The 15,939-nt window shown below is 58.8% G+C and overlaps 1 protein-coding gene across 3 annotated transcripts in view; it reads right to left on the reverse strand.

The window, feature by feature from the left end:
* Positions 1–15,939, reverse strand: part of NADSYN1 (NAD synthetase 1) — a 60,296-nt gene that overhangs the window by 23,769 nt on the left and 20,588 nt on the right. For all 3 annotated transcript variants that reach the window (XR_011649842.1, XR_011649841.1, XM_058304992.2), the window contains exons 6-15: positions 11,013–11,064; positions 8,254–8,342; positions 8,023–8,140; positions 7,139–7,270; positions 5,270–5,344; positions 3,368–3,492; positions 2,860–2,908; positions 2,309–2,411; positions 1,533–1,701; positions 942–1,077 (exon numbers count right to left, since the gene is read on the reverse strand). Coding sequence is in view for 1 of the 3 variants with exons in the window: in XM_058304992.2 (XP_058160975.1) it covers positions 942–1,077; positions 1,533–1,701; positions 2,309–2,411; positions 2,860–2,908; positions 3,368–3,492; positions 5,270–5,344; positions 7,139–7,270; positions 8,023–8,140; positions 8,254–8,342; positions 11,013–11,064 (1,048 nt within the window). In the remaining 2 variants the exon portion in view is untranslated. The remainder of the gene's footprint in view (positions 1–941; positions 1,078–1,532; positions 1,702–2,308; positions 2,412–2,859; positions 2,909–3,367; positions 3,493–5,269; positions 5,345–7,138; positions 7,271–8,022; positions 8,141–8,253; positions 8,343–11,012; positions 11,065–15,939) is intronic.

The following is a 15,939-nucleotide window of genomic DNA, read 5'->3' on the forward strand; positions in this document are numbered from 1 at the left end:
CCGGGGGCTGCCCCGTGCCAGGGCCCGGCGAGCTGGGTGGGGGAAGGGCCCGGAGTGCCGAGGGGCACTGCTGATGGAGGGCTGCGCGGGAAGGGCTCCGGGCCATCGCCGGGGGCGGGAAGGGCACGCCCCGCTCAGCAGAGAGAGGCCAAGACCCCAGCGCGGGCCCCAGGCCGCTCTTCTCCCCACCGCCCACCCCGCGGCCAGCTCTGCCTCAGCAGCCTGGGCAGAGCTGTCCAGGGCCATGCCCCAAAGACTGAGAACACACACGCACACGCTTTCCTACACACATGCTTACACACGCATGCTCACACGCTCTCATACACACATTCACAGGCACACACGCACTCACTCATTTTCATGCACACATGCACACTCACATACACTTTCATACACACACATTCACATGCACACACGCTCACTCATTTTCATACACACACTAATTCACACTCACATTCATGTGCACTCACAAACCCTCATTCATACTCATACCACCTTTTACTCTCATTTACACACTCAGCTCACACTCATGCTCACACACACTCACGTACTTGTGTGCCAACAAATCTCATTCACTCACTCTCACACACACCAGTGTCCACATTCACAAGTTCGCACACATCTGCACATCTCACACAATCTCATTCTTACCCGCACACTCACAGACCAATTCCCATGAGGTTTCAGTCACCAGTTTTACACTTTCATACCTTCTCACACATACTTATATACCCATCTCACACATGCTCACACACCTTCATGCACGCTCACTCTCACACCCACACATGCTCACACTCACACCTTCATGCACGCTCACTCTCGCACACGTAGGCCCCTAGGCGTGCCCGTGAGGCTGCACGATGGCTCTCTCTCATGAGCGCTGCTGACCCAGCACCGGCGTCCCCCTGCGGCCCGCGTGGGGCAGCGGCCTGGCCACACACCTGCACGTTCTGCAAGGCCAGGTTCTCCCTGCTGCTGCCTCCGTGCACGGCAAACGCAGGGCTTCTGCCCGTCACCAGGCTGAAGATGCCCACGACGGCCTTCACGGCTGGGTCCATGTTGAGACCGATGTGGTGGCTGCAAGGACGAAAGAGCCGTGAGGGGGTTGGCTCCCACGAGCTCAGCAAAGGGGGCGGGCAGGGAACGGGCGGAACGTTCCCAGAGGGACCCGCTGCTCCTCTCTGGAAGGATGCCCCCAAGTGCAGTGCAGAGGCCCAAGCAGGACAGGCTGCCCCCCCCTCCCCAGAGCTGCTGCCTGGCTCTGCAGGGAACTTCGCCCCCGAGGGAGCGGCTGGTGCCCGGGCACGAGAAGGAGGGGAAGGGAGTGTGGGGCGCTTAGACGTGCTCTAGAACCTGGCTGGAAATTACACGCGCTTCTCCTAAAACCTGGCTGAAACCAGGAGGAAGCAGAAACCTGCTCATCGCAGGACCAATGCTTAAAAGCAAACAGGCCCAGGCGGGGTTTCCGGCAGCCCCGTCTTCAGCACAGTCGCCTCCCTGCGCCCAGGCCAAGCGGCCACCACCTGCCCTACCTCCCGATCTGCTGGGCCAGCTCTCTGGCCCTCTGGCACGTCTCCTGGGAGGAGTTCTCACTGGCCATGTAGCAGGTGGTCAGGATCCGCCCACAGAGGTCTCGGGGGTCCTGGGGGGTGTAGTCAATCTGGTCCACGATGGTCCGGACATCTGCCAGCACTTCCTGATCTGCAAGCCACGAGGATGGCCAGGGTAGAAGCACCTCCTCCCCGCCAGGTAGAAGCACCTGTTCCCGCCAGGTGGGAGCACCTGCTTCCCCGCCAGGTAGAATCATTTGCTCCCCGCCAGGTAGGAGGACCTGTTCCTAGCAGGTAGAAGTACTTGTTCCCTGCCAGGTAGGAGCACCTGCTCCCCGCCAGGTAGAAGTACCTGCTCCTGGCAGGTAGAACCACCTGCTCCCCGCCAGGTAGGAGCACGTGCTCCCTGCCAGGTGCCTCTATGCCTGGATCCCACTTAATCGTCCCTACACTCCCCCATCGGTAAGTACGGTCACCCCGTTTCTCTGATACACTAAGGTCCTGTTCGCTGTCATTGCACACAGCAGGCAGACTTGAACCCCAAAGCCCGTGCTCTTGCCACTGGGCCACACTGTGGACACGCAGCAGCAGGCAGAGGCGGCCTGACTGGTGGCCCGGTCGGCCCAAGCCCCAGACATCTCATGGCCTTGCTGTCAGCAAGTGCACGGCCCGTGCCGGGGTGGCTGTCTGCCCGTGCCTCCTGCTCCTCGCCCAGCTGACCCCCGGGCCCCTTCTGACCAATGACACACGGCACCTACTTCCGTTCCTGACCGCCTCGCAGACCTGGCGGCACATGGAGTACACGAGGCAGGCGGTGGCCGCGCTGTCCGCCCCGCCGCTCAGAGGCAGGAAATACCCGGCCTGCAAGGGGCGGGGCAGAAGGCGGCGTGAGCGAAGCCCCGGGGCAGCGGGGGCCGACGGTACCCAGACCCCCAGACATGCACGAGGGCGCCCGAGGTCTCACTGGGGGAGGAAGGCTGCCCCGCACGGCCCATGAAGGGCTTTCCAGAGGGAAAGAGAAGGACACTGGAGAGCGTCAAGGTGTCCCCACAGGGAACAGACGCGCAGGAGCACGGGAAGAAGGGAAGAAGGGAGACGGCGCGTCTGAAGGCCGGGGGACCGAAGCGCCAAGCCTGGGAGCCTTGAGCCAAATCTAGGTGCATCCCTGGGGCCTCTGGCTTGGGGGGACTGACCCCCCGCTAAGGCAGAGTGAAAAAATGGCTTTTGTTGTTCGCATTAAAGAAAAAGCCCACTCGCCTGCACAGAGATTAAACACGGAGCAACCGGCAGAATAAACAAGGACTCTTACCTGCCTGCTGCGTCTCAGGAAGTCCCAGAGCCAGCAGGCGGGCCCAAGGCTGCGGGGCAAGCAGAAGCAGCAGCCGATCACCTGCATGCACCGAGCCGCGGCACGCAGGGTGGGCTTCCCGGGGGAGGTCCCCGGGTGGGCGCAGGCTCGGGGGAAAGCGGGCGTTGATGGAGCTCTCCGGAGACGCCCTCTGCTCCAAGCACTTCAACTGATGTCACCCCTCAATTCTCAAGACAGGCCTGTGAGCCAGGGCCCGCCGTTTCCCCCGCTTTAAAACGGGGGGACTGAGATGCGGGAAGGACAGGCTCCTCGGCCAAAGCCACAGAGTGGGGCGGGGAGCTGGGAGCGGAGCCCGACGTGCTGGCTGCGGTGCCCAAGCCCTCAGCCCCAGGGCGGTGGCCCCTGGACATGCGCTCCCAGCCGCCATCCACCACCCTGCAAACTCCCCCCGCGGCCGACCCGAGCCGGGCCAAAGGGCGGTGCCCAGACGACCGCGTGGTGCCCCTACCTTATCTCCTCGCTAGGACTGTGGTAGCTCCACTCGACTGGCTCCGAGAGCGGCAGCAGCAAGTCATCGCGGCACGAGAGGGCGAAGGCCACCTTCACGCGGGGGTAGGGGCTTGCCCTGCTGGCCTGATGCCGGGGCCCAATGCAAAAGGACACCCACTCGTTACCCACAGCCTTACAGGCTCCTGAGATCCCCCAAGACCAGGCCCGTGAACCACCGGGGAAGCCACCCGAAACCACGAGAAGCCACTTCCCATGCAACGGGGTGGCTACAAAGAAGCCGGACTCTAACGAGTGTCGGGGACCATGTGGCACTGGGGGCGGGGTGTAAAATGGGGCGGCCTCTTTGGAGGAGGGTCCCTTGGTTCCTCAAGTGATGAAACACAGAATTACTGTACGACCAGTGGTTCCACGCCCGGGTCTGTGGCCACACAGGGACCTGTCCGTGACTCACAGCGCCCAAAGGTGGAGCGGCCACGTGGCCTTCAGCAAACGAACGGAGAAGCAGGATGGGGCACATGCACGCAAGGAAGAGTGCTCGGCCGCAGGGGCCAGGGAGCTCAGAGCCCCACTACCACCGAGCCCCAGAAACATTAGGCTCAGTGGGAAGCCAGACACAAGGGGCCCAGCGTCACATGACTCCACTGACATGAAATACCCGGAAGGGGCAAATCCAGGGACAGGAGGCGGGTCACAGTTTTCAAGGGGCTGGGGGGCAGGAGGAGGGGATGGGGTTCCTTTCGGGTGATGACAGGCTCTGAGGACAGGCGGTGGTGATGGCTGCATGACTGAACAGGCTAGAATTCCCCGAATCATACCCTGTCAGTGGGTGAACTACTCGCTACGTCAATTATATCTCAGTAAAACTGCTACAGACAGAAAAGGAGCAGGCTGTGCTCCATTCTGAGCGTCACCCTTGCACGGCGTTCGCAAAACCTTCGGCTCATGATGACCCTCCAGCTGAATACCCTTTTTTCTTTCTCTATTTTTTTTTAAATGTCACATTAAAAAAATGTAAGAGGCCCCCATACACCCCCCACCCCCTCACCCCACTCCTCCCACATCAACAACCTCTTCCATCATCGTGGCACATCCATTGCATTTGGTGAACACATCTTGGAGCACTGCTACACAGCATGGATAGTGGTTTACGTTGTAGTTCACACTCTCCCCCAGTCCACCCAGTGGGCCATGGCAGGACACACAGTGTCCAGCATCTGTCCCTGCAGTCCCACCCAGGACAACTCCAAGTCTCGAAATGCCCCCACATCACATCTCTTCTTCCCTCTCCCTGCCCTCAGCAGCCACCGTGGCCACTGTCTCCACATCAATGCTACAGTTTCTTCCATTACTAGTCACAACAGTTCCATAATGGAGTATCACTAAGTCCACTCAAATCCATACTAACAAAGATCTATGAAAATAGAGGGTTCTAGGTAACGGACAACAGCACCGCGACTCAGATGACAGAACCTGTGCTCAGCCGGGGGGCTGGCTCACACCCCCAGACCTCGCCCCCAACTCCTGGTGACCCAGGGGTCCCCGCCCACCCCACCCCTCCTGAGCCTCCTGCCTCCGGCCCGGGTGAGGATCCCCGCCCCCCGCCCCGGCTCCTTGCAGCAGCCCTGGGCTGCCTCATGCCACGCGCCGCTGGGCGCGCCCCCCGCACTGCTCCCTGAGGACAGACCGAGTCTCACCCGTTCACCCCAGCCCAGTTCCTGGTAACGGCCCCACCCTGCACCGCCGCGCCCTCTCCCCCACCCCGCAGCCTGCCCACCCCATCAGGCTGCCCCGCTTTCCACACCCTCCCCTTGTGCCGCGCAGCTTTGCCAGCCCCGCAGGGACGGGGTGCGCTCCCGAGCCACTCACGAGCCCCCCAGGCGAGGTCCACCAGAGGACTTACCGCGAAGTTCCGCGACGAAATCTCGGCCCTGTAGCTTCTGACATCCTCCAAGTCCAGTGTGGCAGTGAGGACCTCCTGGAGAAGCAGATTCAAGCACCAAGGTTGATGTCCTACCTGTCCCCACTCGCACCCGTAACCCGAGGCTTTAACAGGAGTGCCAAGCGGCAGGACGAGTCACACGCCGGAAGCAAGCAGGGCCCCCCTTCTTGCCCCCTCACCCTCTGTTATATTTAGGCGCTCGCCAGCGATCCGTTAGCTACAGCACGAAAGACTCAATGCTACCGACAGGAGCGTGAAGGGCTTCTGGAAGCTTCTTCCATTAAAAAAGACACAGGGATCTAGGGCCCCCCTTTCCTGCCTCAGAACGCGGCCGTGTGCAGATGGGACGGCTGCAGCTGCACCACCTGCACGTCCGCGTGGCGGCCAAGGCTGCCCGTGGCTCTGCAGCACGGACGAGTGTCTTGGCCAAACAAACGTGGACAGGAAGGGAACTCGGTACCGGTGCCCTGGAGGAAAGCACCGCTCCCTGCACAGCCTTCCATCGCCACCGTGGCTAATACTGAGAAACAGGAGGCCTTGGGGAGGCGTCCCTCAGTATTTGAAGTTTGTATGACCTGTTCCCAATTGCAGATGTTGCATCTGTTCCCCATTATTGCTGACGATGTAGCAGTTCTGACAGCAAACAGCTGCTTGGTAGTTTCCAATAAAACGAGGTGGAAACTAGGGTCGAGGCTCTCAGTTCCAGAGGCTGGGAGCCCCCTGGTCCCATCTTCATCTTCTCTCGTGTCTCTCTCTCCATCCTTCCATTTCTTATGTTCTGCGTCGTCTTCCCTTGGCGCCAAGCTACTGGTGAGCTGGTCTCGGCACCGGGCCAAGGGGGAAAGACCCTGACAACGCCCTGGACGTCTCCTCCAGGCCGGGGTCTGGCTCCTCAGCACCCCTTTGCCGCCAGCTCCTGCGGGGCCTCAGAGGCACCCCGAGGGCCCCACCACCGTCAGCACGAGGGGCGCAGGGCACAGACACGGGCGCGTGAGCCGTGGAGAGGGAGGAGGCCACGACACTGCCTGCTGCCCCGAGCCAGCCAGCAAACCCGCTCTCCAGCCACCCAGAGCCTCCGTGAACGGCGCCCTCCTCGCGCCTCCCCGGCTCAACCAAGCTCACGTCCACTGGGTCCAGGGGAAAACGGGCACGGCGGGCACTGGCCCTTCGGCTGCTCCCCTAAGCAGCGCCTTGCTCCTCTCAACTCACAGGCAGAACGGAAGCTGCCTTTGTTGCATTTGCGCCGTGGGAACTGATTTCCATTTTGGGGCAACAATACTGCCCTTTTTTTTCTCTTTGTCTTGAAAAAAATCTAAGCGAGAGCGATGCACTTCTCTGCAAGAATTTTTCACCTGCTGTCTGCTGTCTACTAAGGAAATCAACATCCCATGTGACAAATTGTATGAAAAAATCTGCACCTAAGTTGAAAGGCATTTTGAGAAGCAGAGAGTGCACAGCTATCATCAGCACCTGAAGGAATTTGTGGGGTGAAATGTTCCAGGGCGGGGGCTCCCCGTGCCAGGAAGGACGATGCAGAGGGACAGTCTGAGCTTTTGCTTCTACCGCTGTCCTCTGTCCCCTTCACACTGGGTGTCATGTCTGGATGTATTCACTGCCCCCTGGACACCCGTGGGTCCATCCCTCTCAGGGACCCTCCAGCACAAGGCCGCCCCACAGGGGAGTGGTTTCGGGGTCTCTGCATCTGCTCCAGGACGCGCAGGGCCCAATGCCCATGGGGAGCCCCTCCTTGAGCCCGGGGTGTGGGAGGCGAGCACGGCGCAGAGAGGGAGCGGCGCCGCCCCGCGCCAGCCACACGTGCTGGCACCTCACCACGTCGTCCAGGGAGAACTGGGCTCCGCGGGCGAAGATGAACCCGTTCATGGCGATCATGGCGCAGCCGTCAAAGTACAGGCGGCCCCCGTCACAGCCCTTCTGATTGGCCAGCAAGTAGATCCCGCCGTTCTGGGGAGGCAAGCCCACAGGGCAGCGCGGGCCACGCCCCCACCTTCTGCCCGCCCCGCCCGTGCCGCCTCGCCATGGCTTGTCCTTCCGCCCCAACAAAGAAAACGGAAAACGCACGGGGGGAGCCACGGCCGTGTAGCCTCTGTGGAAGCAAGCATGACACACACGGCCTCGTTCACGAAGGGAAAAGGGGGGTTCACTGCTTCCACCGACCCTGGGGACGACCCCTGCCACGATGCCCACAGACAGGCCACCCATTCGGCTCCGTGGTGCTCGTCCCACGGCACCACATGGCGGTCGAGAGCCCCTGAGAGGAAGGCTGGGGTGTGGCCCCAGTGCCACTCCACCTGCTGTGGGCTCCCCTGTGCACCCCCAAAAAGCCACAGCCAAGCCCTAAGCCCTGGCCCCCGAGCGGGACCCCAGGGAAACAGAAGCGTTTGTCGCTGCAGGCAGGGCTGGCCAGGATGCGGCCGCCGGGTGGGTGGGCCTGACCCCACTTGACCAGTGACCTTGGAGGAGAGGGACGCGGGGGAGGGGGGAAGCTCCCACGTGACGACGCAGCACTGGAGCGTCGCCCCTACGGGCCGGGAGCACCAAGCGCAGCGGGAGTCCCTGGAGGCTGGGGAAAGCAAGAGGGGCTGCCCCAGGGCCCTCGGCGGGAGCAGCCCTGCCCAGGCCCGGCCTCGGCCTTCAGCACGCAGGGCTGGGAGGGAACGCGCGTCTGCAGCTCCGCGCCGTGGCCGGCCGCCTACCTTGGTGGTGGCCGAGGTCACCAGGTCCACCCTGGTGTGGGCTTTGCGCAGCACGTGGTGGCTGCCCGAGGCATTGGTGAAGATCTCCACGCCGTCCAGGCCCATGTCGATGTGCGGGCTGCAGGCAGAGGCGGCGAGAGCCCCGCGGTTCACCGGCACCCCCACAGCCCGCGCCCACGAACCGGGCCGCCCCCTCCCGGGCCCCGCGGCCGGCAGGGCGAGAACACGCACCTGTGGGGCATCCAGAGCTCCTCACACACCTCGCTCCCGATGCAGGTGTCCAGCGTGGCCAGCACCGCGTCGCCGAAGGGAACCGTCTCCTGCGGGCGGGGGGAAGGCGCGTCTCAGACCCAGGAGCTCAAGGCTCCTTGCCACGCCGCGTCGGGGTTGGCTGCCGACATAGGGCCCCAGCCGCCACCCGGCCGCCTTCCGACAAGGCTCCGTTTGTCTCCAGTCCCAGCGGGGGTCCTTCCTCGGCTCAGGCCATTCCCAGCCCAGGGGCTCCAGTACCAGTGACATCGTCCCAGTCGCCCCACAGGCCACGAGCTGTGCTGAGCAGCCACGGAGCTCATCAAGGCTGCGCCAAGCCGCGGCCAAGCTCTGTGAGTGCATGGGAGCAAAGACGGTCGCCATCATCGTTTTTCTGGAGCCTTCTCTACACCAGACCCAGTGCTAGTGTGCACACACAGATCACGCCGGGTCATGACGGCTTGAAAAGGCGCCCGCTGCTGTGCTTCACGGTCAGGGAAGTTCCCAAGTACCCTGGGAGGTGACGAGGCCTGGCTGGAGCCCCTCCCCCAAATCTCACCCCTGGCCATCCCTGCCTGGCACGGCAGAAGGCCCCAGACAGTCGGCCTTTCCAAGCACCTCTCAGGAATTAAGAACAGGTACCAGGGACTTAATCAGATTCCCAAGCAGAGGTGACCTAAGCCCAAGAGCCCACGACAGCCATTCTCCAGGTAAGCGAAGAAGCAAAGAGAGACAAGTAGAGGAAAAAAAGTCGACCCAGAGGTCTAGGTGTACCCCTGCCTACCTCCTCGACGAGAGAGGACTGCTCGCATCCTCATAAGAAAGCCACCCACCCCACCCCGGATTTTGTCTTTTTGACTTATGCTGACAGTGTCACATCACCCACAGGTTTTGCAATCGGAAGACAAGCAGAGAAAACGTGCCTGAGAAGGCGGACTGGGAGCGAGGCGGGGCGGGCTTCGGGAGTGCTGGGCCCCCGGAGAAAAGGCGGCCAAGCGAGCAGACGGGTAGCCGCTCTCAAGCCCGGTAAGCCGGCACGAGTGAGGAGCTACCCAGGTGTCGGCTGCACCCAGGAGGGCACTGGCACAAAAGAGCAAGAAAGAAGGTTTGTAAAGGGTGCAGATTCTGCGGCTGCTCCACACGGGGGGAACCCAGGACCCTCCGCTGCACGCTGTGTGACTTGGGGCAAGTTACTTAACCTCTCTGTGCCTGCTGAATGAACAATAATGCCGTTGTTTTGTGGATTAAACAAGTCAATACAGAGATGTGCTGAAACATGTCTCCCATGCGCCTTGCGGCCCCTTCTCTCGCCGCAATCCATTTTTAGGGCCAGCACTAGTGCAGCAATTCGGGGCACCCAGAGCCCTGGCAGCCAGGTGGAGGCCCCCCGTGCCCCCCGCCCCCATCCGCTGGAAGTGGGTGAGAACAGGGTTCCCGCCTGGAGCTCAACGGCGCGGCAAGGCAGATGTGACAGCTCTCACAGCAGGGAGGAGCGGCTCTGCGTACATGGCCCCCGCGAGAAGACCCCGCTGGCTTCTCTCGGCTCCAGCAGGGAACAGCCCACGTGCAGGGCAGGAGACCCCGACCCACCCTGACCCACCACGGCCACCCGCAGCATTCCCCTCGGGAGAGCCCTGGCAGGAGAACATGGACCAGCCTGACGGCCAACCCGGTTTGTTCACTCATGCATTCATCACTCACTCCACCACCATCCGCTGCTCACTGCAGGACCCTGGACACCCGGCAGGAAAAGCAGTAAAAACCAAGCCTCTGCGCCGGGGTCTCACTCTGTGACATAACAAACGTACGGAGTCACTGCCAGGGCAGGAGGGGTGGCCTCAAGCAGAAGGGGCTCAAAGCAAGAGCAGGGTACGAGGCCGCTGTGACCACCGGCTCGTCTTCTCCATCCTAGAACCGCAGATGTGCCGCTGGACAGCGGGGGCTCATTAGAGGTTCTCACATGACAAAGAAGGGGGTCCTCCCGGCTGCGCGTGGGCAGCTGGACCTCAGGAGGCAGAGGCCCTTTAGGAGGGGGAGAAAGCCACGGCCTGAGCGGCCCAGGCGTGGACGTTCACGGGCTGCCCACCTGGAACAGCCGCTCAGATACTTGGGGACAGCCGCTGGCCTGCAGTGGCCATGGTCACTGCAGAGTCACCCCCACCCCGGCCCGCCCCACTGCACCCACCCCTGCTCCGCTGCTCCCCCCACCCCGCCACCCCACCCCGCCCCACTACACCCTGCCCCACTGCCCCCCACCCTGCCCTGCCCTGCCACCCCGCCCTGCCCTGCCACCCCGCCTCACCCTGCTGCCCCCACCCCACCCCGCCCCACCGCACCCCACCAGCCCCGCTGCCCCCCACCCCGCCCCCCCACCCCTCACACCGCCTCACACCCAGCCACCTGCCAGCACTGGGGGCAGCAGCCAAGACAGTCCCGAGTCCTGTCCCCAAGAGCATTTCACTCTCAGCTCAGAAAATCCTCCCACCGGAAACCTAAGTCTTGGGGGGGGGGGCATTTTCTGCCCGTGGGGAAGGGGAGAAAGTTGGAGTGTGCTGGAGGACAGGTGTGGGGTACACAGGGGAGGCAGCTGTTAAGGAGATTGGGGGGTCCCCCAAGTTCCTGCATCTCCAATGAGCACCCCGACAGCACATCCTGCCAGGTGTGCGGTGGCTGGGCCCCCGCAGGGCTTCCCCCTGCCCACCTGGCCCACCTGCAGCAGAGGAGAAGGAACCAGGGCTCACCTGCTTTGTCAGCTCCTGTATCATCCGAGGGAGAAAGTATTCCTCTGTTTGCCTGGAATGGAAAACACGATAGATCTAAGGGAAAGGTAAAGAGGCCCCCAAAATTTAAACAGCTTGACGAATCCGTAAAGGCCCCGTCCGGCCGTCACACGATGCCACCAGCACTAACGTTTTTAGGTGAAAGGAAAAGCGGTAGATGAGCTGCAGCGACGCCCATGCAATCAGCGAGTGGTGTCCTGGCGCCCAGCGGGCTCGCTCGAGGGACGGTCTCGGTCCCCGCCAGTGACTGGGAGGTGTTCCTGGGAGGTGCGGCACAGGTGGGGTCACGTCCCCAGGGAAGTCCAGGTGGGATTCCGGACCAGAGTTACGGAGCCAGAAAAGCCACGCAGGACGTAACCCAACATACAATAACAGACCCACGTCATCGTTAAAACGATAAAATAACCTTATTCATTGATAAAACGGGCAAGAGCGCGCAAGACACAACAGCTTTGAGACAAGGCGTGCCAAGGGGCTCCATAAAGAGCCACATTAGAAAATAGCTGGCTGCTAAATTCGACCTCCATTATTTAGACATTTATTAACACGATTCCTTTTCTTTCTTAGAATTTGCAAGGGCTTTCTGGGTATGATTTTAGCAGCTCTGTTTTATTTCAGTAAAATTTTTAAAGTTGAGAAATTTGGAAGGTTGTTGTCTTCTCTCCCTCCCTGGCAGCGTGGAGGCGCCCGCTGGCCGCCGGCCGCCCGCTGACCCGCAGCCACCGCGCGCTGCACCGGCTGTAGGTTTCTGACAGTGGCGTTGCTGCACCCGAGTTCAGTTTAAAGGTAAGACCGTCCAGACGCTGCTCCCTCAGGCCTCGATTCGCCAAAGATCCGCCCAGGGTCAGCCCGAGGAAGGGCCGCGGGGATGGGCCACGCCGCGCTCGCTCCGCTCCAATCCCGCTCCAGCCTGGCAGGTGCTGCGGGGGTGGGCTCACCGCCCGGGGTCGGAGTCCCCTCTGCAGCCTGGGCGCTACCTGGCCTCGAGCCGGCCCGGCCTACCTTCCCAGCCGTTCCTGTTCAGATGGGTTGAGATGCGACCCCAAAAGAGATGCGACCCCAAAAGAGATGCGTCCAAGCGCCAGCCCCCAGGGCCATGAACGAGTTGGAAATCGGGGTTGTGCCACAGTGGAGGAACTGGGCCCCAAGTCCAGTGACTGATGTCCTGATCAGAGAGGGGAGACCTGGAGACAGGCCATGTGGGGGCCGCGGCTGAAGAGCCACGAGCCAAGGGACAGCTAGGGCTACGAGAGGCCCCGGGAGCCGCACGGGACAGATGCTTCCCTCCAAACTTCAGCGGGCACGGCCCGCCAACACCCCCGTTCCGGCCTTCCCCGGAACCACGGGAGAATAAACTCCCGTTGTAAGGGTGTCACAGCAAAGCCAGGAGCTCTGAGCCGCAGGAAGACCCAGACCCGGCTCTCCAGAGACCGGGAGGAACAGATTTATTACACGCAGGCCCAGAGGAGGGTCAGTCTCCAAAGTCTGAGCCCCGTTTTTCAGTTCTCATAGGTTTATACAGGATCAGCAGAACTTTTGCTCATTGGCTAACAAATTACTAGGTGAAATTTTGCAAGCAGGGGGATTACAGAAGCAGAATGCAGCTGCAAGTTTGCAGGCTGATTAACAGAAGGGGGGGTCATTCTTTTGATATCTTCCTACTGGGCCATGCTTTCACAGGCTGATTTACAGAAACAGGGGCAGGAGGTATTCCCTTGATAGTCTCCTGCAAGCCATGAGCTCACAGGCCGAGCCACAGACGCGGGGGCAGGAGTGACTTGTTAGCTACTTTTGCAAGGTTATGTTTCTTATTTCTCAACCACGGACCTTTCTCAAAAAGGTGATGATGGCACCAGAAGGTTCCGGCACCTCCCCTGCGGACCCCGAGCCCCTGCCCCGCTCGGCGTGGCGCGCAGCGGCCCCTGCCTGGAGGCCTCCTGGCCCACGTCCTCTTGGAAAATCCCAACCGTGTCTTTTCTGCCAAGAAATGTAGCTTTGGGAGGTGCCGCCTGGAAGTCATCTCTGGCCCTGGCAGCCTCCAGCGCCCCCAACGCCCCCATCCGGCCGTGCTAATCTCAGTGCTTGGATGGGGTGCTCCAGCTAAGAGCACGGTCAAAACAACGGGGTTCGTGGCTGCCCGCAGGCAGGACCTGCGCCCTGATTCTGGGTTCTAAGAGGACCGAGAAGAACACGCAGCACCTGCGACCTGTGGGGTCTCCATTTCTAAAGCAGGGCCAGAGTAACACGGGGCATTTCATTGTCGCCTTTTGGGCACAGCCGCCAGAGTGGAAAAATTTAAGATTCTGGTTGCCGCAGCCCCACACCCACTGCCACCCCTTCCACGGCGTAATCAGATGAGGGATGAGTGACCGCCTGGAAGGATTCCACCTGAGAGCAATGTCGAAATGCAAATTACAAATGGAGAAAAAACAAGGAAAAGGAGCTAGATGTTTAGACTCTCCAGGAAATGAAAGATAACATGAGCTGCTAAAAGACCACAAAGAAAGGACAATTAAACAAGAACTGATAAAAATCCACAAGAAAGGACAGTTAAACAATGGAAGGAGATAAAAGGGGCTCAGCACAGTAAAGAAGAGGATCTGGGAGACTCAGCAGCTTGTGGCTCTGAAGAGCACGTTAGAAGCAGCAGAGAGCAGAGCGCATCGTGGAGACCACCACCGAGTCCTCGAGACCACCACAGCGAGGAGCCAGGCAGGGGCAGGAGGCCACAAACGAAAACACCGACAAGTGAGGAGGTAGAAGTGGAAGGCGGGCAACAGGCGTGGCACGCCAACAAGCAAGGTTCCCAAAGGGCAGGGAGAACAAAAGCTGGACAAAATTCTCTGAAAACAGAAAATTAAGAAAACTTGCCTGAAATAAAAAGACCTGAATGTAAGGCGAAAACGCCTCACCATAAGTCATGGAAAATTTGAAGAGAATCATCAAGCCATTTATTGAAGTTGAATTTCAAGGGTAATAGAAAAATCCTATCGGCATCTAAGCAGACAAAACAGGTCACCTGCAAAAAAAAAAAACAAAACAAAACCAGGCTGGCTGCAGACTTCCTTTTCAAAGTATTTTTACTGTGGAATGTATTATACAAGAAGTACAAAATCACGTATGAATGAGTAAAAAATATCACTAAAATATACATGTGCCCCTTATCTCATAGAAGTTCCCACCACGGTGAATCTGGAGGTTTGCCTTAATTATTCCCTTGTTTTCTTTGTACTTTTTCCCCGACACGTCTGTCCGTAGACATTCTATTGTTTCGTTTGGCTAAATGGCTCTGAACTGGATGTGGATAGAGCCGTTTGTACGTGTCTTCTGTCTCCTCTTTGACTTCTGCGATGATGTCCAAATTTCCTCTGCTTCCAGGACTGCAGGTGGGTCGGGTTGAGGCCGCCCCGGTCCGGCTCAGCCTCCCCTGACTAGGGCCCCCAAAGCTCTAGTACTGGGGGGCTCACACCCACGGGCCTGGCAGGTCGGGGCTGGAGGATGTGTTTAATGGGGCCATGACTCAAACAGGTAGAAACCCAAACTGGATTCTTTCCATCCGACCCTCTGAGCAGCCTGTCCTCCCCCACGATGACCTGCAAGGCCAAGCTGTCATAAGCCAAGTGGCTCTTTGCGTGCTGCCTGCCCTGTGTCCATTTGCTGTGTGTTCTTCTGTGTATTTATTTAATTTCCCCTCCCCCCTTGTGGCTTGCTTGCTGTCTGCCTTCTGCATTCGTTTGCTGCACACTGTTCTGCACTGTTTTTTTTTTTGCTTGTCTCCCTTTTTTTGTTGCATCACCTTGCTGAGTCAGCTCTCCGTGGCACTTGCGGGCTGGATGGTTCTCCGGGGCAGTTGCACTGCCCCGTTTAGTTTTGCTATCAGCGCTATTATTATCTCAAAAAATATGCTGGGTAGTGCGTCTTCATTTTCTCCTTCCTAAATGAGTTAAAGCAAGCTCAGACCAAACCCCTTCTCAACTATTGGGTAGAATTTGCCTGTAAACACCCTGCATCTGGGGTTTCCCTGGGGATGACTTGTGCCTCCTGAATCAGCTTCTTCAATGGTTGTGACTCAGTGCTCTGCTTTTTAGTCACTTTCGCCAGTTGTACTTTTTAAAGAAAGGTACTATTTCATCGAAATTTTTCAAGGCACTGGCATACAGTTGCTTACATCCGATTTTTACCTTTTTAATCTCTGCAGCTTCTGTAGAGCTGCCCATTTCCCATTCCTAATATTATTTATATATGCTCTTTTTTCCCAGAGCTTGCCAGAGTTCTGTCTGTTTCATTAGTCTTTTCAGAAAATCAATTTTTTACTTACACTGTAATAGAAGCTTATTTTTAAAATTTTACTGATGTTTTCTCTTAGCTTTACTACTTTCTTCTCCTTTCTCAGGATTTGCTCTGCAGCCTTCATTCTCATTTCTTAGGACAGACACATGGGTCCATGATCTTGAGCCTTCCTTCATTTCCAATGCCACATTTAAGGCTACATAATTCGTGCTAAATGCCATTAACTGTTTTTTATCCTTTCACTTTATGTACATTTTATTCTTACTGCTTTCTTCTTTGACTTTAGAATGATGATTTTATGATTTCCAGACACACGGAGATTTCCTAAGTACCATTTTGTTACGCATTTCTATCAGGTAACACAGTCACCAGGGAATGAGCATTACAGTCACTGGAGGCCACTGAGACGAGCGAACGGACCGAGGGTCATGCTCATAAGTGACCAAGGTGGGCTTGAGGGAAACAGGCTCTTTCTAGCCTGGAAAACAGTCGTTTTCATATTCCAATAGATCACGCTTATGAATTAAATTCTTCATGTTACAAATCATTAATGACATGCTGATTATCAGTTAATGAAAATTAAGTTGAGTAAAATTCC

Source organism: Dasypus novemcinctus, chromosome 10 (assembly GCF_030445035.2).
Source record: "Dasypus novemcinctus isolate mDasNov1 chromosome 10, mDasNov1.1.hap2, whole genome shotgun sequence".
Taxonomy (NCBI): Eukaryota; Metazoa; Chordata; class Mammalia; order Cingulata; family Dasypodidae; genus Dasypus; species Dasypus novemcinctus.